We start from the raw sequence: 27649 nt of genomic DNA, 5'->3' as shown, positions 1-27649 counted from the left end.
ATAACCACCACCGTCCATAGCTTGGGAAAGTGTGTCTGCGGTCGTGCGGCAGAGCGAGACAAAACTTTACCGGTATCATCATAACACACGTATCAATGAATCGTTGTGACATATGAAATACAAGTGATAGTGTGAAATCAATGTGTAATAATTACATAAACAATGAATGGTCATATTCAGGTCCTGGTTGGTCAACAAGCTTTATTTGACGCTTCAAATAGTGTTAAAACGGCGTTCCGTACCAGCGAGGTAAATCAAGTGCACCCCACCACCACAGACGACTTCTGATTGGTTAAAGAAACCCGGATGGCTGGATAGGGGTTGATGACCCTTCGTGAACGCCGAATATTTTGTGTATATGATGAACAAATAGGGTCAGTAATGTTAAATCTCTATAAGGAACGATTTTTAACTTCCAATTTAAAAAATAAATGAATAATTATATAGCAAAGCGTTAATTTAGAACTGTCTGTGAGAAAATCTTGTGGAAGATTACGGTTGAGCACCCCTAGTTACGTAATGGGTTAGCTTATCATTACTGTACAGCGGAAGGAGGAGGACGTCAATATACAACATCGTATTTATTATCCCAACAGGAGAAATACATACTATGTGGTTACCGAGCTAACTACCAAGTTAAAAATCCACGACACAATGCAAGGTATGTGTACCAACATTTTACAGGTTTATTGCGTGTATATTTTAGAGTATCCGATGCTACTGCATGTTTTGCTGCCATCTTCTGAGATGACAGGTGGTGATGGTTATGGCAGTCTAGCCTAGTGGGCGCAAAATAAATAAATATTCTTATCTTTGGCTCTATGATTGAACGGCCGGGTAATGTAAAAACATTTACATTTACACCACTCCTAAGTGTGTTTTGTAGTCAATGTCCAATACATTATCCTTATCAAGTGTTCATGCTACTGTAGATCAGGTTGTGGTTGAATTAATATCACGGCTTGCCCTAAAGTTAGCCAAAAGGCTGGCAGATGACGATATTGTTGTCGTTTCATCTTACCATTCATTCAATGGGAACGCACCTATCACTCCTGAACCGGGTTGTACATAAAACATTTTCCATTGAGGCTGCAAAGGTGTCGTTTTTCTCCTTAACTAGATTTAATGGTGATAAGGCGTAAAAAATAAAAAACTTTTGTGATATCCAATTGGTAGTTAAGATCTTGTCTCATCGCTGCAACTCTCCAACGGGCTCGGGAGTGGCGAAGGACGCGTCATGCGTCCTCCGAAACATCATCCGCTGAGCCACACTGCTTCTTAACCAGGAAGACAGGCGCACCAATGTGTCGGAGGAAACACTGTTCAACTGATGACGGAAGTCAGCTTGCACGTTCCTGGCCCGCCACAAGGAATCGCTAGAGCGCGATGAGCCAAGGAAAGCCCCCCCGGCAAACCCTCCCCTAACCCAGACGACGCTGGGCCAATTGTGCGCCACCCTATGGGACTCCCGGTCACGGCCGGCTGTGACACAGCCTGGGGTCGAACTCCAGGTTGTAGTGAAGCCTAAACACTGACATGTAGTGGCTTAGACCGCTGCGCCACTCAGGAGACCCCATACTTTCTTTATGAAGAACCAGTTTCCACCACCATGCTAGAGTAGCTAATGTTAGTCCCGGATGTTGCATATCACATTTAGCCAATCAGGTTGTAGCAGTCTGTTTTTTTTTTTCACCCATGGTCTGATTGGCTGAACACGATACGCAACATCAGGAAGTAGCACTAGCCACTTTAGCATGGTGGTGGAAAATAGTGTTTCATAAAAAACTATGCAAATTCCCCGGTTTTTTTTTTTCTTTTTTTTCCCTCAACCTTCTCGCCATTCAATTGAGTTAAGGAGGAAAATTACACATTTACAGCCTGAATGGAGAATGTTTAATGTACAAACCAGTCCATGGGGGATACGAGTGCATAGCCAGCTGCATAGCCAGCTGCATAGCCAGCTGCATAGCCAGCCGCATAGCCAGCCGCATAGCCAGCTGCATAGATTCCATCTGGACGGTAAGATTAAATTACTCAACATCGCCATCTGCCAGCCTTTGGGATACCTTAAACTCTATGTTAGCTACTGACTATGAATTACCTTTCAACATTTTACCTTTATAGGCCAAAAAAACACAATTCCTGGTTGATATCTTTTAACCCAATTTGTAGTTTTAATAAATATTTGTAATCCTTTCTGCAGCATAGATGACAACCCACCCCTCTAAACAGACCAACCACTTCAACTTTAAACAATTCTCTCATCCAACATCCCAGTCGTCTCTTCAATGCCTAACAGTGGGGATAGTTCAGGACCTAATGTATCTGGGAGTCAGCCAGGCGACCAGGCTACGCCCTTGTCCCAGCGACCCCCACCCCCTGACAGAGAGGATGACCAACGCGGCCTGCTGACCACTCACACCCGGGACTCCCTGAGGACCCGGAGAGCCTCCAGCGCTGAGCTCCAGCTCCCATGGACCTGTCCTGTCACTCACTCCAGAGAGAAGTTCTACACGGTCTGCTCAGACTACGCCCTCCTCAACCAGGCTACCTCTCTCTACCGGCTCCCCAGTACCCCCAGAGAGGTGGCCCACAGCAAGCAGGATGGCAGCGGGGCCCCATTAGTGAAGTCCAATACTGTGGACCTGTCTCAGGGTCAGGGGCAGCATGCAGGTGTAGAGGAGGCATCAGACGAAGACTTTGATATGGAGGGGGTGTCCTGCAGCAACACCAAGCCTATCCTGGCTTGGGAGATTGATACCACTAACTTTGACGCTGTGCTAACTCGAAAGCCCAGGACAAGTAAGCAAGATCAATAACCTAAATCATATACAGTGTAAAACAGGGGTTCTGCTTGCTTTTGGAGACATCATTTACAGTATGTTTTAGTCTCATGGATATGCTATGAGTTACTTTAGTATTATTCTCATGCTGATTCATCTGTTACTAAGCAGTATGTGCCAGTAACTGGTGTTCAGACCATCTGTTGTTGGTACAGTGGGTATAGGAAGTATTCACCCCCCTTGGATTTCTTCACATTTTATTGTGTTACAAAGTGGGATTAAACTGTCATTTTGTTGTCAGTGAGCTACACAAAATACTCTGCAATGTCAAAGTAGAAGTAAAATCCTAACATTATTTTAAGATGAATGAAAAATAAAATATTAATATACCTTAATTAGGTAAGTATTCACCCCCCTGAGTAAATACATGTTAGAAACACCTTTGGCAGGGATTACATCTGTGAGTGTTCTTTGGTAAGTCTCTTAAGAGCTTTGCACACCTGGATTGTGCAATATTTACCCAGTATTCTTTTCAAAATACTTCAAGCTCTGTCAAGGTGTTGGGGATCATGACTAGAAAGCAATGTTCAAGTCTTGCCATAGATTTCAAGGAGATTTAAGTCAAAACTGTAACTAGGCCACTCAGGAACATTCACTGTCTTGGTAAGCAACTCCAGTGTAGATTTGGCCTTGTGTTGTAGGTTATTGACCTGCTGAAAGGTGAATTCCTCTCCCATTGTCTGATGTAAAGCATACTGAAGCAGATTTTCCTCTAGGATTTTGTATTTGCTTAGCTCCATCCCATTTATTTTTATCCTGAAAAACACCCCAGTCTTTGCCAATGTCAAGCATACCCATACCATGATGCAGCCAACATCATGCTTGAAAATAAGGAGGCATTTACTCAGTGACATATTGGAATTGCCCCAAACGTTAGGCTTTACATTTACTTTAGGCTTTGCAAAGTGTATTCCTTCGTTTTTTTGTTTGTTGTTGCAGTATTACTTTAGTGCCTTGTTTCATACAGGATGCATGTCTTGGAATATTTTTATTCTGCTTTTCACTCATTTAGGTCGTTCATTATGGAAGACACAATAATGTTGCTGATCCACTCTCAGTTTTCTCCTATCGCAACTTCGTAGCAGTTTAAAAATCACCAGTGGCCTCATTGTGACATCACTGAGCAGTTTCCTTCCTGTTCTGTAGCTGGGTTCAGAAGGACGGCCATCTTTGATGTGTCTGTGTGGTTAAATACATCATCCACAGCATAATTATTAACTTGACCATACGTTAAAAAGATATTCAATATCAGATTTTTGTTATTGTTACTCATCTACCAATCGCCGCCGCCCTTTATGAGGCTTTTGGAAAAAAAAGCTCCCTGGTCTTTGTAGTTGAATCTGTGCTTGAAATTCAATACCTGACTGATGGACATTACAGATGTTGTATGTATGGGGGACAGAAGAAGGGGTTTGTCATAAAAAAATCATATCAACCCCTTGTTATTTCACACAGAGTGAGTCCATGTAACTTATTATGCGATTTGTTAAGCCAAATTGTACTCCTGAACTGATTTTAGGCTTTCCTAAATGAAGAGGGTGAATACTTATGCAACAAACAACTTTTAGTTATTACATTTTTATTAATTTGTAAACATTTCTAGAATAAAATTTTTACTTTGGCATTATGGAGTATTTTATGTAGTAGATTAATGACAACAACAACAAAAAATCACAATTAAATCTATTTCATTCCCACTTTGTAACACAGCAATATTAGAAAAAATCCAAGCGGGGTGAATACTTATGATTAGGGTTGCAAAATTCCAAGAACTTTCAATAAATTCCCTGTTTTACCCGAAATCCCAGTTTGAATATTCCCGGAAACAGGAGGGAATAAGAAGTAGATCTGTAATCCTCCAACCAGGAATTCTGGAAAACCAGGAAATTTGAATGTTCCCCAGAATTTTTCAACCCTACTTATGATAGTCTTTTTCAACACAGGCAGTGAAACCACAGATAGGCATTTGATTACTTTTTTTTTTAAGGATCCGACGGCTAGTCTTACTGGGGTCCGACAAATAATGAACAAGACAATACATCTATCAGTTACACATACATGTCAGTACAAACACTCAACCAGTAGGCCACATGTCAGTACAAACACTCAACCAGTAGGTTACATGTCAGTACATACACTCAACCAGTAGGTCACATGTCAGAACAAACACTCAACCAGTAGGTCACATGTCAGAACAAACACTCAACCAGTAGGTTACATGTCAGTACATGCACTCAACCAGTAGGTCACATGTCAGTACAAACACTCAACCAGTAGGTCACATGTCAGTACAAACACTCAACCAGTAGGTCACATGTCAGTACATACACTCAACCAGTAGGTCACGTCAGTACAAACACTCAACCAGTAGGTTACATGTCAGTACATACACTCAACCAGTAGGTCACATGTCAGAATAAACACTCAACCAGTAGGTCACATGTCAGTACAAACACTCAACCAGTAGGTCACATTTCAGTACAAACACTCAACCAGTAGGTGACATGTCAGTACATACACTCAACCAGTAGGTCACATGTCAGTACATACACTCAACCAGTAGGTCACATGTCACTACATAAACACTCAACCAGTAGGTCACATGTCACTACATAAACACTCAACCAGTAGGTCACATGTCACTACATAAACACTCAACCAGTAGGTCACATGTCAGTACAAACACTCAACCAGTTGGTCACATGTCAGTACAAACACTCAACCAGTTGGTCACATGTCAGTACATAAACACTCAACCAGTAGGTCACATGTCAGTACATAAACACTCAACCAGTAGGTCACATGTCAGTACATAAACACACAACCAGTAGGTCAAATGGTGGGAAGCGTTGGGCCGTGAGGTGTTGCTTTATTTGTTGTTTGAAACCAGGTTTGCTGTTCACTTGCATTATATAAGATGGAAGGGTTGTTCCATGTACTCATGGCTCTGTATAATACTGTACGTTTCCTTGAATTTGTTCTGCTCCTGGGGACTGTGAAAAGACCCCTGGTGGCATGTCTGGTGGGGTAAGTGTGTGTGTGTCAGTGCTGTGTGTAAGTTGACTATGCAAACAAGTTGGAATTTCCAAAACATTAATGTTTCTTATAAAAACAAGAAGCGATGCAGTCAGTCTTTCCTCAACTCTCAGCCTAGAGAGACTGGCATGGTTAGTATTTATATCAGCCCTCTGATTACAAAGAGCAAAACGTGCCACTCTGTTCTGGGCCAGCTGCAGCTTAATTAGGTCCTTTTTTGCAGCACTTGACCATATGACTGGACGATAATCAAGGTCTGATAAAACTCAAGCCTGCAGGACTTGCTTTGTGGAGTGTGGTGTCAAAAAAGCAGAGCATCTCTTTATTATGGCCAGACCTCTCCCCATCTTTACAACCATTGAATCAATATGTTTTGACCTCGACAGTTTACAATCTAAGGTAACGCCAAGTAATTTAGTCTCCTCAACTTGTTCAACAGTCAGATTTAGCTCAGGTCTAGAATTTGGGTAATGATTTGTACCAAATACAATGCCCTTAGTTTTAGAGATGTTCAGGACCAGTTTATTACTGGCTACCCATTCTAAAACTGACTGCAACTCTTTGTTTAGGGTTGCAATGATTTCACTAGCTGTGGTTGGTGACGCGTACAGGGTTGAATCATCAGCATACATGGACACAGAGGCTTTTTATAATGCCAGTGGCAGGTCATTGGTAAAAATAGAAAAGAGTAGAGGGCCTAGAGATTTTGTAACATCATCCACGTAGGAGTCACAGCAACATATTTTGTATGATCTCTTATACACTATTTTAGGCCCAGCTTTTGGAACTTTGTCTTTCCTGGATATAGCCAATATATTGTGATCACTGCATCCAATGGGTACGGATATAGCTTTAGAACAAAGTTCTACAGTATTAGTAAAAATGTGATCAATACATGTGGATGATCTTGTCCCTGTAGTGTTTGTAAACACCCTTGGTAGGTTGATTAATGACCAGATTACAAGCACTGGTTACAGTGAGAAGCTTCCTCTTGAGCGGACAGCTTGATGAAAACCAGTCAATAATCCAGTCACCCAGAAAACAGACGTCTGTTAACATCACATACGCTGTCAAACATTTCACACATGTTATCTAGATACTGACTGTTAGCTCTTGGTGGCCTATAGCAACACCGTTAAAGAATAGGCTTTAGGTGAGGCAGGTGAACCTGTGACCACAACACTTAAATAACACTTGACATGGGATCTTCTCTATGGCTCTGAATATATATATATATTATTTTTTTGAGCAGTGTATATATCTGAAATATATTTCAGATATATACACTGCTCAAAAAAATAAAGGGAACACTAAAATAACACATCCTAGATCTGAATGAATGAAATAATCTTATTAAATACTTTTTTCTTTACATAGTTGAATGTGCTGACAACAAAATCACACAAAAATAAACAATGGAAATCCAATTTATCAACCCATGGAGGTCTGGATTTGGAGTCACAGTCAAAATTAAAGTGGAAAACCACACTACAGGCTGATCCAACTTTGATGTAATGTCCTTAAAACAAGTCAAAATGAGGCTCAGTAGTATGTGTGGCCTCCACGTGCCTGTATGACCTCCCTACAACGCCTGGGCATGCTCCTGATGAGGTGGCGGATGGTCTCCTGAGGGATCTCCTCCCAGACCTGGACTAAAGCATCCGCCAACTCCTGGACAGTCTGTGGTGCAACGTGGCGTTGGTGGATGGAGCGAGACATGATGTCCCAGATGTGCTCAATTGGATTCAGGTCTGGGGAACGGGCGGGCCAGTCCATAGCATCAATGCCTTCCTCTTGCAGGAACTGCTGACACACTCCAGCCACATGAGGTCTAGCATTGTCTTGCATTAGGAGGAACCCAGGGCCAACCGCACCAGCATATGGTCTCACAAGGGGTCTGAGGATCTCATCTCGGTACCTAATGGCAGTCAGGCTACCTCTGGCGAGCACATGGAGGTAGCCCCCCAAAGAAATGCCACCCCACACCATGACTGACCCACCGCCAAACCGGTCATGCTGGAGGATGTTGCAGGCAGCAGAACGTTCTCCACGGCGTCTCCAGACTCTGTCACGTCTGTCACATGTGCTCAGTGTGAACCTGCTTTCATCTGTGAAGAGCACAGGGCGCCAGGGTTGAATTTGCCAATCTTGGTGTTCTCTGGCAAATGCCAAACGTCCTGCACGGTGTTGGGCTGTAAGCACAACCCCCACCTGTGGACGTCGGGCCCTCATACCACCCTCATGGAGTCTGTTTCTGACCGTTTGAGCACACACATGCACATTTGTGGCCTGCTGGAGGTCATTTTGCAGGGCTCTGGCAGTGCTCCTCCTTGCACAAAGGCGGAGGTAGCGGTCCTGCTGCTGGGTTGTTGCCCTCCTACGGCCTCCTCCACATCTCCTGATGTACTGGCCTGTCTCCTGGTAGCGCCTCCATGCTCTGGACACTACGCTGACAGACACAGCAAACCTTCTTGCCACAGCTCGCATTGATGTGCCATCCTGGATGAGCTGCACTACCTGAGCCACTTGTGTGTGTTGTAGACTCCGTCTCATGCTACCACTAGAGTGAAAGCACCGCCAGCATTCAAAAGTGACCAAAACATCAGCCAGGAAGCATAGGAACTGAGAAGTGGTCTATGGTCACCACCTGCAGAACCACTCCTTTATTGGGGGTGTCTTGCTAATTGCCTATAATTTCAACCTGTTGTCTATTCCATTTGCACAACAGCATGTGAAATGTATTGTCAATCAGTGTTGCTTCCTAACTGGACAGTTTGATTTCACAGAAGTGTGATTGACTTGGAGTTACATTGTGTTGTTTAAGTGTTCCCTTTATTTTTTTGAGCAGTATATATATATATATATATATAGAGCAATACCTCCCCATAAGCGTTTCTGTCTCTTCTACTGCTCTATCATCAAATGAATTATGTAAATTAGTTTTAAAAAATGGCTAATTAATAAATGTTATCTGAATTTAGCAAGTTATTGATTTCATGAACCTTATTTCTAAGGCTACATATAATATGGTCTATTTTCAGCCCTTTCCTGTGTAGCTTATCAGAGATAGACATAATATGGAAAAGAACAAACAAAACAAGAACCAAAAAAAATAACATTATTCAGCAGTCCGTCAATCAGTTGGTGTGTTTAAGTGTGTGTGTGTGTGTGTGTGTGTGCTGCGTGGTTTACGCTACGAACCCACAGGCTTTTTGGGAGGGAGGGTGGACAATGAGCCTGTCATAGCGGATGTAAGCAATGTCCCTACGCGCTCTGGCAGATTTCATGTCTGGGATCAGTTCTTTCCTCTTCTGGTGCACAGCTTCAGGATAGTTCTCGTTGATGAAGATGTACGTTCCTTTCAAGTTCTTGGCTCTTTCCAGGACAGCTACCTTTTCCTAGAAACTCTGTAACTTGTCCGCTATCGGCCTGGGCCTGTCACCTGGGCCGGTGGTGGGCTTTGCAGTACTGTGAGCGCCCTCCACCTCAATCTTCCTATGGTCAGCTTTCAGTTTCTTTAGTGATAATTTCCCGCACTTTGTTCTCAGACTCCGTCCTGGTCTCATGTGGAGAGTCCACAACAATGTTGTTTCCGCCTTGATTGTCCCTCGAGAATCTGATTTCGCCGTTAGATTGTCCATACTTTTATTAATTGACTCCACCAGTATTTGGAAACAACGCTTGAAGCTATTTTTGTTGTTGTTGTTGTAACAACTGCTTGTAGAAGTATTTTTGTTCGTTTAAAAGATTCTTCACCTGTGATAGAGAGACACCACTGTCCAGAGTGCTAGTAAGACGGGCAGAGACACCACAGACAGGCAGAGACGCCACGTAAAGAACTGGTGTGCTGTAGGGAGAGGGTGAATGAGGGGACATGTTTATTTCACAGTGACTACAAGAGAGAATACTTATCATAGTGACAAGATTATCCTGCTGAGTTTTATTGTTGTTGAAAGAAATGGAACATTTAAGTACTGTATTGTTCTCAGAAACAATTCAAATTTTTAAGAACTCAACGACAAAGGAAAGCATTAGTACACCACACTGCTTCATTACGTTCGGACCTAGCACCGATGAGCGCTTGACAGGTGCAGCCTACTCTTTGTTTCTGTCTGTATGAGCGCTTGACAGATATAGCCTACTTTTTGTTTCTGTCTGTGTGAGCGCTTGACAGATATATAGCCTACTTTTTGTTTCTGTCTGTGTGAGCGCTTGACAGATATATAGCCTACTTTTTGTTTCTGTCTGTGTGAGCGCTTGACAGATATAGCCTACTCTTTGTTTCTGTCTGTGTGAGCGCTTGACAGATATATAGCCTACTTTTTGTTTCTGTCTGTGTGAGCGCTTGACAGATATAGCCTACTCTTTGTTTCTGTCTGTGTGAACGCTTGACAGATATAGCCTACTCTTTGTTCCTGTCTGTATGAGCGCTTGACAGATATAGCCTACTCTTTGTTTCTGTCTGTATGAGCGGTTGCTTTAAATTTGTGTCCTATTTTCAGGCAACGTAAAGAGGGTCGGTACTAAGAAGATGAAGCCTTCAGGGGCCAGTAGGAACCTGCAGGACATTCCTCTCCACGCCTCGCAGGACGAGATCAAACAGAGAAAAGTCCTGGACCTCAGGAGATGGTAATATAGCACACATCTCATTATACTGTATTAACCACACAGCTCATTATACTGTATTAACTACTATCGAGGTAGAACACAGCTCATTATACTGTATTAACCACACAGCTCATTATACCGTATTAACTACTACCGAGGTAACACACAGCTCATTATACTGTATTAACTACTACCGAGGTAACACACAGCTCATTATACTGTATTAACTACTACCGAGGTAGCACACAGCTCATTATACTGTATTAACTACTACCGAGGTAGCAGACAGCTCATTATACTGTATTAACTACTACCGAGGTAACACACAGCTCATTATACTGTATTAACTACTACCGAGGTAACACACAGCTCATTATACTGTATTAACTACTACCGAGGTAACACACAGCTCATTATACTGTATTAACTACTACCGAGGTAACACACAGCTCATTATACTGTATTAACTACTACCGAGGTAACACACAGCTCATTATACTGTATTAACTACTACCGAGGTAACACACAGCTCATTATACTGTATTAACTACTACCGAGGTAACACACAGCTCATTATACTGTATTAACTACTACCGAGGTAACACACAGCTCATTATACTGTATTAACTACTACCGAGGTAACACACAGCTCATTATACTATATTAACTACTACCGAGGTAACACACAGCTCATTATACTGTATTAACTACTACCGAGGTAACACACAGCTCATTATACTGTATTAACTACTACCGAGGTAACACACAGCTCATTATACTGTATTAACTACTACTGAGGTAGCACACAGCTCATTATACTGTATTAACTACTACCGAGGTAGCACACAGCTCATTATACTGTATTAACTACTACCGAGGTAGCACACAGCTCATTATACTGTATTAACTACTACCGAGGTAGAACACAGCTCATTATACTGTATTAACTACTACCGAGGTAGCACACAGCTCATTATACTGTATTAACTACTACCGAGGTAACACACAGCACATTATACTGTATTAACTACTACCGAGGTAACACACAGCTCATTATACTGTATTAACTACTACCGAGGTAACACACAGCTCATTATACTGTATTAACTACTATCGAGGTAGCACACAGCTCATTATACTGTATTATAAACTGGGTGGTCCCTGCCCTGAATGCTGATTGGCTGACAGCCATTGTATATCAGCCCGTATACCACCGGTATGACAAAACATTATTTTTTTTACTGCTCTAATTACGTTGGTAACCAGTTTGTAATAGCAATAAGGGTTTGTGATATATGACCAATATATCACGGCTAAGGGCTGTGTCCAGGTACTCCGCGATGCGTCGTGCCTAAGAACATCCCTTAGCCGTGGTATATTTGCCATATACCACGCCCCCTCCGTGCTTTATTGCTTAACTATATACTTTATATACATAGTCTTAGCAAGCTCTTTGGCAGCAAGCTAATATCTTTTTTGCTGTAATATTTAGCAACCTAGCTAGCTATTTTAGCCAACGTTAGCCTAGCTAGCTAGTATCAAGTGTAGGAGATACAAAAATGGCCGTAAAAAAACACCTCTAGACCTATCACAGAGCTAGTTATACTGGATTAACTACTGATAGACCTATCACAGAGCTAGTTATACTGTTAACTACTGATAGACCTATCACAGAGCTAGTTATACTGTATTAACTACTGATAGACCTATCACAGAGCTAGTTATACTGGATTAACTACTGATAGACCTATCACAGAGCTAGTTATACTGGATTAACTACTGATAGACCTATCACAGAGCTAATTATACTGGATTAACTACTGATAGACCTATCACAGAGCTAGTTATACTGGATTAACTACTGATAGACCTATCACAGAGCTAGTTATACTGGATTAACTACTGATAGACCTATCACAGAGCTAGTTATACTGGATTAACTACTGATAGACCTATCACAGAGCTAGTTATACTGGATTAACTACTGATAGACCTATCACAGAGCTAGTTATACTGGATTAACTACTGATAGACCTATCACAGAGCTAGTTATACTGGATTAACTACTGATAGACCTATCACAGAGCTAGTTATACTGTATTAACTACTGATAGACCTATCACAGAGCTAGTTATACTGGATTAACTACTGATGGACCTATCACAGAGCTAGTTATACTGGATTAACTACTGATAGACCTATCACAGAGCTAGTTATACTGGATTAACTACTGATAGAACTATCACAGAGCTAGTTATACTGGATTAACTACTGATAGACCTATCACAGAGCTAGTTTTACTGGATTAACTACTGATACACCTATCACAGAGCTAGTTATACTGTATTAACTACTGAGACCTATCACAGAGCTAGTTATACTGTATTAACTACTGATATGATGACAGTGGTTTGCATCCCAAATGGCACCCTATTTCATATGTAGTGCACTGCTACCCGTAGGGCTCTGGTTAAAACAAGTGCACTATATAGGGAATGTGGTGCCATTTCGGACAGAGACAGAAACTACTGCAAGTGGAGGAGGCATTCATTAGTTTCATGCTTTTCTCCCTCTCTCTCTCTCTCTCTCTGATCTCTCTCTCTGATCTCTCTCTCCCTCTCTCTCTCCCTCCCTCTCTCTTTCTCTCCCTCTCTTTCTCTCCCTCTCTCTCTCTTTCTCTCTCTCCCTCTCTCTCTTTCTCTCTCCCTCTCTCTCTCTCGCTCTCTCTGATCTCTCTCGCTCTCTCTCTGATCTCTCTCGCTCTCTCTCTGATCTCTCTCGCTCGCTCTCTGATCTCTCTCCCTCCCTCTCTCCCTCCCTCTCTCTCTCTCCCCCTCTTTCTCTCTCTCTCTCTTTCTGTCTCCCTCTCTCTCTCTTTCTCTCCCTCTGATCTCTCCCCCTCCCTCTCCCTCTTTCTCCCTCCCTCTCTCTCTCTCCCCCTCTTTCTCTCCCTCTCTCTCTCTTTCTCTCCCTCCCTCTCTCTCTCCCTCTCTCTCTCTTTCTCTCCCTCTCTGATCTCTCTCCCTCTCTCTCTCCCCCTCCCTCTGTTCTCTAGGTACTGCATCAGCCGCCCCCAGTACAAGACGTCATGTGGGATATCTTCATTAGTTTCCTGCTGGAACTTTCTGTACAGCACACTAGGAGCAGGGAGGTAGGCAATTTATCGATGTCTGTAGCTCTGTACATGTAGCAATGGGATCATCGCTCGTTGGAGGAACAGACTCCATCTTTTATACTTGTTATTTAGGTAATACAACAGATCTGCACACACCAAGACAAATGTTTCCACCACATTATAGCATGTAGTACATTTTCATTTGCCAGAAATAAAGAGGAATAACAGCTATTTGATTTGTTTTGTGTGTATTTTTAGTCTCCCACCCATGTCCCAGGAAGGGGCTCTTCAGATCCTAGGCTTCCAGCCTCCTTTTGAGGAGATCAAGTTTGGTCCCTTTACAGGCAATGCTACTCTGATGAGGTACAGTACTCAGAAAAATACTTTTTGAGTTTTGACATTAGAAACAAGGTGCACAGCAAATGGCTACAGATTTTTTTTGTAATTTTTAAAAATCTTTGTGAACAGATGGTTCAGGCAAATAAATGACAACTTCCGTGTCCGAGGATGTTCCTATATTCTGTACAAACCCCACGGGAAACACAAGACGGCAGGAGAGACTGGTGAGTTTGTCTACTCTTCTCTCTATTCTACCCTATCTACTAACAAACTGGCTATGATGTAACAAGCTGGCCTCAGCTTGGAAATACAAAAGAGTAAAGTGTGTTCAAATGTCAGTCAATCCAGCAATTATGTCTTGGGGCTGGCCTTGACTTTAGTTCGTCATCCAGTTTGTCTGTTATATAAAGAAATAGCTTTGTTTGACAATGAAACTGAATAGATGAAAAAGCATACAGTAGTACAGACAGTCTGCATGATTCTGTTTTTTTAAAATGGAGCATATTTGAATTGAGTATTTGTTCTCCCTGTTCCAGCTGACGGGGCGTTGTTGAAGTTGACCCAGGGGTTAAGAGATGACACCATGGCCTACATTTACCACTGTCAGAACCACTACTTCTGTCCTGTGGGCTTCGAGGCCACACCTTTCAAAGCAGCCAAGGCCTACAGGTACATCTCTCTCTCATATCCCTGTGTGCATTTACTTTCTAGCAGGTCATCGATTACTAATAATTTTATCTTGCTGTCAACCACGTAACTCCCGCTGTCATCCACGTAACTCCCGCTGTCATCCACGTAACTCCCGCTGTCATCCACGTAACTCCCGCTGTCATCCACTTACCTCCCGCTGTCATCCACTTACCTCCCGCTGTCGTCCACTTACCTCCCGCTGTCGTCCACGTAACTCCCGCTGTCGTCCACCTACCTCTCGCTGTCATCCACCTACCTCCCGCTGTCATCCACTTACCTCCCGCTGTCGTCCACTTACCTCCCGCTGTCGTCCACTTACCTCCCGCTGTCGTCCACTTACCTCCCGCTGTCGTCCACGTAACCCCCGCTGTCGTCCACGTAACCCCCGCTGTCGTCCACGTAACCCCCGCTGTCGTCCACGTAACCCCCGCTGTCGTCCACGTAACCCCCGCTGTCGTCCACGTAACTCCCGCTGTCGTCCACGTAACTCCCGCTGTCGTCCACGTAACTCCCGCTGTCGTCCAGGTAACCCCCGCTGTCGTCCACGTAACCCCCGCTGTCGTCCACGTAACTCCCGCTGTCGTCCACGTAACTCCCGCTGTCGTCCACGTAACTCCCGCTGTCGTCCACGTAACTCCCGCTGTCGTCCACGTAACTCCCGCTGTCGTCCACGTAACCCCCGCTGTCGTCCACGTAACCCCCGCTGTCGTCCACGTAACCCCCGCTGTCGTCCACGTAACCCCCGCTGTCGTCCACGTAACCCCCGCTGTCGTCCACGTAACCCCCGCTGTCGTCCACGTAACCCCCGCTGTCGTCCACGTAACCCCCGCTGTCGTCCACGTAACCCCCGCTGTCAACCACGTAACTCTTGCTGTCGTCCACGTACCTTGTTAACTTGTTCTTGTTTCCTTCTAAGGGGTACATTACCAACTAATGAAATGGAACACTGGATTCTGATTGGTGAACCAAGCAGGAAACACCCTGCTATTCACTGTAAAAAGTATGATTCTTTCTGACTTTTATAATTATATACAGTATTTTTTTGTTCTTGTACCATGTTGTCTTCTTAGTTGATTACTTTTTCACTTCTGTAACTTGGGTTGTTTTTAGGTGGGCTGATATTGTTACAGATCTCAACACACAAAATCCAGAATACCTTGATATTCGTCACACGGAGAGGGGAATTCAGTGCCGCAAAACCAAAAAGGTTTTCATTTTAATTTCAGTTTTATAGTTATGTTAGTTGTTAGGGTACCAGTTATGCTAACAATGGGATGAGGATGAGTTAGAGCCCTGCACGGGCATGAATTTTAAGCCCTACCCATGCCCGTGACATTCAGGCCCTACCCTGCCCAGGCCTGATTGCTTTTGCCAAATTTAAGGCCCTGCCCGAAACCAGAAATCAGAAATAGCTTCCTCTGTAAGTAAATCCATTAGTTGCTCCTCTGTCTGTCACTCGCTTCCTGCGCCGCTGCTCACTCTGCATGCACTCTGCTCATGGTGGCTCTGAGTCTGTGAGTGACCATCGCAACGGCTACGCTTGGGCTGCTCTACTCAGTGACGAGACATGAGAGAGCTGTTTAGTTACTTTTCATCACTCTAAACTCAAACAAACTCAAGGAATTGTATTATTATTATTATTATTATTATTATTATTATTATTATTAGCTGTGAAATAATCTCTCCTGTCTTCTATTTAGTTGAAGCACATCTGGCACCATGTTATAATCTTAGTCAGATATGTCTGTACTGCAGAGCACGAGCAAATGACACAGCTTCAAACTGCTAGTGATACCCAAGCCCTGCCGTACCATACTTTTTGAGGAAAGATTTAACAGGCTCTACCCTAACCCAATGTATAATGTCCGGGGCCCATTGGGCTCAGGTCAGGTAGCAGAGCTCTGGTATTAGTACAGTATTTCTGACGTGAACCTCTCCTCTTCTCAGTTTTTATAGTTATGTTAAAATTAAAAAGAAGGTACCATTCATGGGTTTCTACCGCATTTCTGACATGAACCTCTTCTCTCCTGGCAGGTGGGAGGGAATCTTCACTGCATCATGGCCTTTCAGAGGGTCAACTGGCAGAAGCTAGGCCCCTGGGCCCTCAACCTGGAGAACCTGAGGCATGACCTCCACCACCAGGGGTCTGAGAGGGCCCAGGGGGGCTTAGCAGAGGTCCAGGAGGACAGGGAGAAGACCTCAGGAAAACACCAGGCTTTGGCCCGGCTAGGCCGCTCCAACAGCACAGGTACCAGTAACCAGAAGGACGTAGCTTGGAAACACCTGTCTAACACCACAGAGTATAGACACAGGAGCTCACCTGAGAGCGACGTCGAAGAAGATACCACAGATGACTGAGACTCAATGAGAAAGGCTGTGAAGTCAGTGCTGCTAAAATATACTGGTTAGTATATCAAACGTTCTCATAGTTTTTCACCCAGAAAAAAAGAGAGACAAAGTGTTATTTTACCCCATCTAGCATCATCCAGATTCCATCAAGGATTTTGCTTGATTATTGTAATGAAAAATTAATATAACATACAAGTTGATACACTTTTAGTGTGAAAGCTACGTTTTAATCATCTAGCAATGTATAAAGGACTGCTGCTATTAATCAGAATGTCTGATATCGTTGCATTTAAAAGCCATTTTAAGAAATAGGAGAATAATAATAAAAATCTATTCATTATGCACTTTAAAGTGAGTGTGTTAGTTTGCGAATGTGACTGAAATCCAGTGACTACTGTAAGCCAAGTTTTTCTCAACTCCGCGACGCACATCACGTCAATGGAGTTGAGCGGAGACAACTGTGGGCGGACTGCACCTCCAACTACAACGAGTCGCTGTCAGTCGATAAACCCTTACCTTGTACCTATGTTTGTCCTCTGTAGCTGCCTTTCTTAATTCCTTACCTTGTACCTATGTTTGTCCTCTGTAGCTGCCTTTCTTAATTCCTTACCTTGTACCTATGTTTGTTCTCTGTAGCCGCCTTTCTTAATTTCTTACCTTGTACCTATGTTTGTCCTCTAGCTGCATTTCTTAATTCCTTACCTTGTACCTATGTTTGTTCTCTGTAGCTGCCTTTTTAAATTTCTTACCTTGTACCTATGTTTGTCCTCTGTAGCTGCCTTTTTTAATTCCTTACCTTGTACCTATGTTTGTCCTCTCTAGCTGCCTTTTCTTAAACCCCTACTGTGTACCTATGTTTGTCCTCTGTAGCTGTTTGTATCTGCGTGCCTTTCTTTGTTTGCTGATATCCATACTTTTTAATAAAACCTTTATCCAATACAACCACAGACTGTTTCCTTGTATCGACTGACAGCGACTCCGTCCACAGTTGTCGCAAACAAACTCCACCGAGATGTACATATGGTAGAGTTGAGAAACCCAGCTACAGTAAAACTAACTACAGAAACAACCATGGTAGACTTCAGAAACCCAGCTACAGGAAAACTAACTGCAGAAACAACCATGGTAGAGTTGAGAAACCCAGCTACAGTAAAACTAACTGCAGAAACAACGATGTACATATGGTAGACTTCAGAAACCCAGCTACAGGAAAACTAACTACAGAAACAACCATGGTAGAGTTGAGAAACCCAGCTACAGGAAAACTAACTGTAGAAACAACGATGTACATATGGTAGAGTTGAGAAACCCAGCTACAGGAAAACTAACTACAGAAACAACCATGGTAGACTTCAGAAACCCAGCTACAGGAAAACTAACTACAGAAACAACCATGGTAGAGTTGAGAAACCCAGCTACAGGAAAACTAACTGTAGAAACAACCATGGTAGACTTCAGAAACCCAGCTACAGGAAAACTAACTGCAGAAACAACCATGGTAGAGTTGAGAGACCCAGCTACAGGAAAACTAACTGTAGAAACAACCATGGTAGACTTCAGAAACCCAGCTACAGGAAAACTAACTGCAGAAACAACCATGGTAGAGTTGAGAAACCCAGCTACAGTAAAACTAACTGCAGAAACAACCATGGTAGAGTTGAGAAACCCAGCTACAGGAAAACTAACTGCAGAAACAACCATGGTAGACTTCAGAAACCCAGCTACAGGAAAACTAACTACAGAAACAACCATGGTAGAGTTCAGAAACCCAGCTACAGGAAAACTAACTGTAGAAACAAATATGGTAGACTTCAGAAACCCAGCTACAGGAAAACTAACTGCAGAAACAACGATGTACATATGGTAGAGTTGAGAAACCCAGCTACAGTAAAACTAACTGTAGAAACAACGATGTACATATGGTAGACTTGAGAAACCCAGCTACAGGAAAACTAACTGTAGAAACAACCATGGTAGAGTTGAGAAACCCAGCTACAGTAAAACTAACTGTAGAAACAACGATGTACATATGGTAGAGTTGAGAAACCCAGCTACAGGAAAACTAACTACAGAAACAACCATGGTAGACTTCAGAAACCCAGCTACAGGAAAACTACCTACAGAAACATGCATCGAACAGTACAGTGGGTACAGTTGACATTGTGATGTCCTGTGAAACTATGTTAAGTGTAGACGTACTTTTCCCCAAAGAAAATACCTGAGAAATCAAGTCAAAGGATTCTAATCACCTACCAAGATGTAGAGATTTATCTTTGTGTTGTTATTGATGTCCAACGTGAGAGACAAAGGATAAGGAGTGCATGATTGCTTCCATGTTGTGTCTAAAGGCACAGTTCATTCTCTTGCTTACATCTCACAGATCTGTGGTTTCGTGTGTAGACTTATCCCAACACTACTGTAAAATGTATCATTATTTATTCATGTGAGTTAGATTTACTCCTTTTTTTCTTAATAAATAACAATTTATATCAACGCCTATCAAAAAGTGTCATAATTTTACAAATAATGAGTCCACAGTATGAGTCATAATACCCATAAAACCTAGAGGACAAACAAGGAAATGTTTCCCCCCCCCACCATTTATTTTTCACATAGGGGATTTTAGAAACACTTAAAATAAGGGCTGTGTTTCGTGTAGGCGTACCCTGGGAATCGAACCCACAACCCTGGCGTTGCACACACCATGCTGGCGTTGCAAACACCATGCTCTACCAACTGAGCCACAGGGAAGACCCAAAACACAGCCCTTATTTTAACACAGCCCTTATTTTAACACAGCCCTTATTTTAACACAACGCTTTTGTTTCGTGTACGCTTACCCTGGCGTGATGTTTTGATAACCATGTAAATGTTAATTGTTTCTGAAATTCTCTATGAGAAAAATGTAATGGTGGAAAAACGATCGGGAACCATTTCCCTGTTTGACCGCAAGGTTTTATGGGTATTAGGACACCTCCACTGTGGGGCTCTATTACATGATATTAATGTGGGCTTACAATAACAAGAGTAATAAGAGCTCATACTGAAGATCGCCTTCTCAAAGTCAACAAGACGCGTGACCGTATTTTAACTTACTCTGAGGCATCAGACCCAGGCATATTTCCATGGATCTGTCTCCTGTTGAACCACAATTTATAATAATAGGGTTTGTTCTTAGATGTGCCAACTCAGACAAATGTATTAGAGCATAACATTGACGTTGGGGACTCAGCCCCAATCAAACAAGATGCCTATCGAGTGAATCCTGAAAAGAGAAAGAAACTCCGCAGTGAGGTGGAGTTCATGCTTGAACATGGCATTACACAACATGGCAACAGTCCGATTTTTGGAAACTATGCCGTTACTAAGTCGGACTCGTACCCCTTTCCCAGGGTCGACAATTGTGTTGGCACTGCTCAGTATGTTATCAAATTTAATCTGCTGATTTAAAGAGTGTGCAAAGCTGTCATCAAGGCAAAGAGTGGCTACTTTGAAGAATCTAAAATATATATTTTTATTTGTTTAACACTTTTTTGTTTACTACGTGATTACATTTGTTATTTCATAGTTTGGATTTCTTCACTATTATTCTACAATGTAGTAAACATAAAGAAAAACCCTTGAATGAGTAGGTCCAAACTTTTGACTGGTACTGTAGGTTAGCATAATTAAGAGCCATAGTGCTTAGCTAGCATAATAATTAGCATAATTAGCAGCCATAGTGCTAAGCTAGCATAATAATTAGCATAACTAAGCATAATTAGCAGCCATAGTGCTTTCTCTCTGAAGAGAAAATAGTTGGAGGTTAGTACCAGTTCAGCCAAGTCCACAATACATATTGGTGCTGGGTTGAGCATTAGGGGGCCGCTCATTGAGGTAGAACATGAGGGCTTCTAGGCTGTCCTGGTGGGGGATGTTAGTATATAGACTGGTGACATCAAAATAAAGTCGCACACTCCATGTCGCACACTCCCATGTCCCACACCCCATGTATAAACTCCCAGCAATTTAATGGGTATTTACCAACGTTTACCTTCTTCAGGGTGGGGAACGCACAGTGATGCCGAAACGTTTGGTAAATACCCATTAAATTGCTGGGAGTTTATACATGGAGTGTGCGACATGGAGTGTGCGACTTTCTTTATTTTTATAGTTTATTCGCCGTTACTCAAGCACCTCCACACAAACTTTTTTTCTGGGTGTGCGCCAGCTCATGTTTTTTAGTATATAGACTGGTGTTAGGTATGCGTAACTGGCTGTAAGGGAGTCAGGCGCAGGAGAGCAGAATTTGGGTAGCAACCGGAGCCTTTTATTTCGGCGAACAAAACACACACAGGCACTAAGAACACTAAACACAATACGGGTTGACATAACCCAGCGCAACCAATCTAACGAAACAACAAACAATTCCACACACAGACATGGGGGGGGGTTAAATACACGTCAAATAATGAGGGAATGTAAACCAGGTGTGTGGGAAAACAAAACAAGACAAAACAAATGGAAAAATTGAATGGTGGATCGGCGATGGCTAGAAGACCGGTGACGTCGACCACCGAACGCCGCCCGAACAGGGAGAGGAACCGACTTCAGGGAAGTCGTGACAACTGGTAACATCAAAAGTATACAGAATAGAATTTTCAGGTTTTATGGTCCACAGAGTTCAAAAGATTAATAAAATCAATAGTTTTAGTATACGTGGGGAGGGAGATCGCCCAGAGTTTCACAAAATGGTCTACAAAGGCAGGGGCGGAAATTCCGGGGGGGACACGACCCCCCCATCCTGGGAAAAATATGTGTGTCCCCCAATATATCACTGAAACATAACTATGTAATTTAAATAATATTAATAATACGCAATGAAAGCAATTGTGCTGATTATAGACACTTAATAGCGCATTTTTAAGTTTCAAAAGATTGCAACCCCCCCACCCTTTGCCTCACAATGGTTTGATCCACTGCCAGTTCCTTAGCTTGCTAGGTAACAGAGAGGTCGTATCTACTGTCTGAAAGGCACTCAATGCACGTAACTGACGTGAGGTTAATCCAGTCAATCGCGCACACACACTAGCTGAATATGCAGAGCTAGCGCGCAAATATTAACTATTAAGCTAGCTAGTACCTATTCCATTTATGTGGCGTCGTCAAAGATGGAATCAGCATGCAGATGATGTAAGTTGGTGCTTCAAAGTCCCTGTGATAAGGTTAGCGATAAACTGAAATCCAAACTGAACAGAACTACACTCTCTTCTACCATTGTCTTAAATATATTTAATGGTCTCGTTGCAAAAGCTAAATTGTCGCAAGTTAACTTTTATTTATTTATTTTATTTCACCTTTATTTAACCCGGGTAGCAAAGATTATCGCAAACACCACTGAAAACTGAATTGGTGCTCGCTAGCTTTGCAAATTCAGCTATTGTTGGAAGCCAGCCAATATGAAACAAACTATTAAAATTACAAAAGGTTGCAGCATATGTTGTGTAAATGGTGAACTCATACAGCTGTCAACTCTTGTCATTTTAATCCGTTTCACATTTGCTAGCTACCTTTTAGATCGAAGCCCAAATAGAATGATTGAAGATGATAGAAGTCCATCTCCTACTGTAAATAACCTACACACTGTGTGTGTAGCCAGCCAGCCAGGCAGGTAGAAACATGGCAGAAAAATAAAAGACGGACATCAGAGTATTTTTCAATACACCAAAACGCATAGTAAGAACCCTAAGTAGCCTAATATCTCAAAGACTAGTTGATAAAATGTTCATAAGAAAGAAATGAAATTCTAATGGAAATGTTTCACAATGATGTCATTAGGCAGAGCAGGCAACAGATGGCACACAGACAGCAGAGTTGGGGACAGATATGCAGGGACAGACTGGCAGAGACAGGGAGTCTCAGGTAAGTTTGTTGAGTCTTTGTTTGGCAACATTATGAAAGGTTCTCAATTTTTTTGACTTGTAAAATAGGAACATAATTGGAAAATGCCATGGATACCCCCACTCTCAACTTAAACTGGTGACTGAACTAAGATTTGTTAAAGGCAATGGTATTGCTGTTGTGATTAGTTGTGTAGTTTTGGGTACCGGTAGTTAGGAGTACGGCAAACACCTTATTTCTTTGGTTCCTCAATATACATTTACCTTATTACAATGTAGGCTATGTGTTACAGCACTACTTTTGGTGTCCCCCTCAGGAATTGCTCTTGAGAAAATTTCATGTAATTCTCCCCTCCAAAGTTGATATCAGATTTTCGCCCCTGTACAAAGGGAGATATATTCTCTGTCAGAGATCCGTTACTTCTCACAATGGGCCTGCTTGGTATAGGTGGTGTCATGTCCTTGTGAATTTAGGGTAGAGCGTATATGACAGGTGTGGTTGGGCGGTCAACTTTCATATACTCATATTCTGTCTTTTGTAATTTCCCCTTTCATTCAAAAATTGTAGCCAATTTATCATAGATCAGAGACTTTAATTGTATTAGTAGGGTCCTTTGGGAGTCTTTTGTAAAAATTCATCATCACTAAGTTGTCTCTGAATTTCCTTTTTATAGTCTGCTGCATTTAGTAATCCATGTTGCCCCTCCTTTGTCATTAGTTTTTATAATGATACTGGAGTCATTTTTCAGTTCTATAAGAAATTCTTTCTCTGCTTTGGACATATTGTGGAATACCTTGTATACTTTTTTATTAGCCAGGAGATTATGTACATCTTTCTCAACTAGGCGGCAATATGTTTCAAGAGAGGGATTTATTCTGGGTGGTAGAAATGTGCTTTTCCTCTTTAAAATATGTATTTTCCCTTGTCATGTCCTCAGTCCGAGAGTCAGGTTCATTATCATTCAGGTTATCAATGGTGAAAAACATTAGCACTATTTCCTGTCTGGTTACTAATATCGATCAATAGATTAACATTGGCAGGTGCATAGGGAGCAACCCCATTATAAAAAAAAACTACATTTAATCTCAAACTGCAGGAAAACTTTTGAAAGTCTATAACTGTATCAAATTCATTGGCCTGTGATGTTGGGACAAATGATAGCCCCTTACCTAGGGCAGATGAACATGTATCAGATATAGACCTGTTGGACAAGTTAATTACTGTGTCTTTCTCCGTGTATGTGTCTGCTGGGCTATTAACAAAGCTGTCACCCTGTCCGTCCCTCTGTCCACAGGTGAGTCTGTTGGACTATAGAACTCTAGAGCAACACATTAACAAAGCTGTCACCCTGTCCGTCCCTCTGTCCACAGGTGAGTCTGTTGGACTATAGAACTCAAGAGCAACACATATACAAAGCTGTCACCCTGTTGTCAGCTATCTGCAGACTTTCTTTGGCCATATTATTTGGGGAATGACCAAATTCAATAAAGTTTTGTATAAACAAGTCATTATTATTTTTTTATTTTAAGATTATACAAAACAACTTTTTCACAGCATGTTTGTCATGTTGGTCATTTTTACTAGCTTCTGTCTGTGATAACTTACACATCCAAACAAATACACTTAGTCTAAAATAAATACAAGTCTAATGCCCAGAGTGAATATATTTGTATTCATGTATGTCATACAGGTGTCTCAACTAAAACATATATCACAGACAAGGTTAAAGAATGGCACAAAGTAAATACAAGTCAGTGATTGCATCCGTAGTAGTTTGTATGAATTGAAGTGGTTACATACAATGAATGTTGACAGAATGGCTGTGAGACAGACTGTTGCTGTACTCTCAGGTAAGGCCCTTGCTTCTGGATACATGTTGACAGAATGGCTGTGAGACAGAGAGACTGTTGCTGTACTCTCAGGTAAGGCCCTTGCTTCTGTATACATTTTGACAGAATGGCTGTGAGACAGAGAGACTGTTGCTGTACTCTCAGGTAAGGCCCTTGCTTCTGTATACATTTTGACAGAATGGCTGTGAGACAGACTGTTGCTGTACTCTCAGGTAAGGACCTTGCTTCTGTATACATTTTGACAGAATGGCTGTGAGACAGAGACTGTTGCTGTACTCTCAGGTAAGGCCCTTGTTTCTGGATACATGTTGACAGAATGGCTGTGAGACAGAGACTGTTGCTGTACTCTCAGGTAAGGACCTTGCTTCTGGAACCCCTGAAGACAATTTTTTTTAAATCAACTTTATCAATCAGATGGATAGCTTAGCAAATACAGCTATTTGTTTTCCCCTCGCATGTAAAGATGCCTGATACAGCTTGCCAGTAGCTAGTAAAGTAGCATGAACTAGTAAGAAACCAGCTAGAAATGACAAGTTAATGCCTTTCACCAAAACATGTACAGTGCATCCGGGAAAGTATTCAGACCTCTTGACTTTTTCCACATTTTTGTTAGGTAACAGCCTTATTCTAAAATGGATTTAATAGTTTTTCCCCCCTTCTCAATCAATATACACACAATACCCTATATTGTGTGTGATGAGGGAAAAATAATTTACAACATTTTAGAATTAAGTTGTAACGTAACAAAATGTGGAAAAAGGGAAGGGGTCTGAATACTTTCCGATTGCACTGTACATGTATAAAAGAGGCAATTACATTCAAGCAGATCATTTGTTTTATTCAAGGACTTCAGGCCAAGGAGTAATAGCTATTTGTTCGTAGAACCTGCGTCTTCACCAGAGTCTTCTGCCTCGTTCACAAAAAACTGGACTCTCGGAAGAAAAAAAATCTATTTGAATGGTCGTTCACATCGGAATCCGAACTCGGGCAGAGCTTGAGTTTCAGAGCTCCGACCTGTAGATCACTGACGTCATGACGTCGTAATATTCCGCGTTCCCAGTTGTTTGAAACGCGGCATTAACCAGCTACAAAAAAAGACACTTCCGGTTGTAGCTGTACTCCAGTCTAGTCACAACTAGAGAGGAAGAGGAGGAAGACAGAGAGGAACCAACTCGGCGGAAAATATGTCTCCGTCCAGCAGGTGGCGTTTTTTTCCTTGTTTCGCCTTCCCAGGCAAGGAGTTTTTGTAATGGAGGTCCATGAGAAAGTGTCGAATTTGGTCAACAACAAAACAATTAATGTCTCATTTTTGCTACGTGAGGTTTATTTGATCTAATAGAAGGTTCGTAATGCTTAAGTTGTAACGAGAGTGTACTGATTTAAGAAAAAAACACTTTATATTGGTTGTTTCGAGATGACTGCATATTCATCACATGAGGCTAGTAAGCATATTATCTTACTAACTGCTTTGCTTTATCTTGGCCAGGTCGCAGTTGTAAATGAGAACTTGTTCTCAACTTGCCTACCTGGTTAAATAAAGGTGAAATCAAAAATAAAACATTTAAAAAAAATCTCTATCCTTTGAATACAGGCGGGTGACCTCAACTACCCTCATTGAATATTCAAATAAGGATTACAATAATGAGAATAATGAGATGTATCCAACAATTCAAAGAAAGGAAAAGGCTGAAGCTAGATTGCCCGCTATGTTGCTTTGTGGACTTCCATTGTTAGGGCGGAGATAAATGTATCTTGTCAGTATATCAATATATCTATATATATATTTCTACTTTACACACTCGTCTACTGTCAAATCTACCATTAGCGAAGTGAACTGCTATAGACTGACATTCACTCTTGACTCTCAATTGTGTGGTTGAGGAAGATACAGACGGGGTGTAATTTGGTTGTTATTGTGACATCCAACAACCTAGAGAAAGTAGCTTAGTCAGTTGACATAGTTGGCTAGCTACGTTAGACTAAATTGCTTGATATCATTGGTTCCCCTACCGACAGATGGTGTGTTTCCCCCACAATGCGCTTGCCCAGGATGTATGATGGTCAGAAATAAAAAAGAGTGGAGGCATGTTTGTTTTATTAATTAGATTGTCTATTTCTAACTAAAGTCGAACAATATTCATCCTCTATAACCACCATGAAGGCATCTGTGAGGAGAGGATGGTTTCAGGGCAATTCCATGTTAACAGAATGATGCAGATTACAGATTTTTCACTTTTTAAAATGTATGCCAAACCAAAAAATTATCATTGCAAAGTTAAATCAACCATTCAACTCTGTTCACAAGGATGACTTTTAACATACATTTTAAAGTGAAACATCTGAGTCTCAGCAGCATTCTGTTACCATGGAATTTTGTCTTTCATATTATTTTCCATGGCTGGCCTCATCCTTCCATGTCCAACTGGGAGATCAGTACAGTAAGTACGACACAGTTTGAGATAAACTGAATTAAAATTAGGCTTGCCTGTGTGATAACGCACTGACTGTATCAAATACAACAGGTGTGTTTAGTGTGAAATCCTTACTAACGAGCTCTTCCCAACAATGCAGTTAAACAAAATAAATAATAATAAGACATTACTAAAATACACAGAAATCTAGATATATACAGGGAGTACCAGATCAATGTGCTGAGGTATGAGCTATATACAGTTGAAGTTGGAAGTTTACTTACACCTTAGCCAAATACATTTAAACTCAGTTTTTCACAATTCCTGACATTTAATCCTAGTAAAAATTCCCTGTTTTAGGTCAGTTAGGATCACCACTTTATTTTAAGAATGTGAAATGTCAGAATAATAGTAGAGAGAATGATTTATTTCAGCTTTTATTTCTTTCATTACATTCCCAGTGGGTCAGAAGTTTACATACACTCAAGTAGTATTTGGTAGCATTGCCTTTAAATTGTTTAACTTGGG

General features: G+C 41.8%; 1 protein-coding gene across 3 annotated transcripts; it reads left to right on the top strand.

The window, feature by feature from the left end:
- Positions 1–263: 263 nt before the first annotated feature.
- LOC106560637 (basic immunoglobulin-like variable motif-containing protein) lies at positions 264–27335 on the top strand. Of its 3 annotated transcripts, XM_014123705.2 has the most exons (12): positions 383–661; positions 2204–2802; positions 10382–10508; positions 13543–13638; positions 13861–13965; positions 14071–14165; positions 14478–14610; positions 15548–15631; positions 15742–15838; positions 16666–16879; positions 22798–22881; positions 24155–27335. In XM_014123705.2, the coding sequence occupies exons 2-12, from the start codon at positions 2289–2291 to the stop codon at positions 24172–24174; spliced, it is 1569 nt and encodes a 522-aa protein (XP_013979180.1). In that variant the 5' UTR covers positions 383–661; positions 2204–2288; the 3' UTR covers positions 24175–27335. The 3 variants fall into 3 exon arrangements, with proteins under 3 accessions (XP_013979178.1, XP_013979175.1, XP_013979180.1); XM_014123703.2 differs by lacking the exons at positions 22798–22881; positions 24155–27335 and adding an exon at positions 264–374 and having other exon boundaries at positions 597–661; positions 16666–19473; XM_014123700.2 differs by lacking the exons at positions 22798–22881; positions 24155–27335 and having other exon boundaries at positions 374–661; positions 16666–19473.
- Positions 27336–27649: the final 314 nt, after the last annotated feature.

This window comes from Salmo salar, chromosome ssa10, assembly GCF_905237065.1.
Source record: "Salmo salar chromosome ssa10, Ssal_v3.1, whole genome shotgun sequence".
NCBI classification, from domain to species: Eukaryota; Metazoa; Chordata; class Actinopteri; order Salmoniformes; family Salmonidae; genus Salmo; species Salmo salar.
This window is presented reverse-complemented; position numbering and strand designations above follow the sequence as displayed.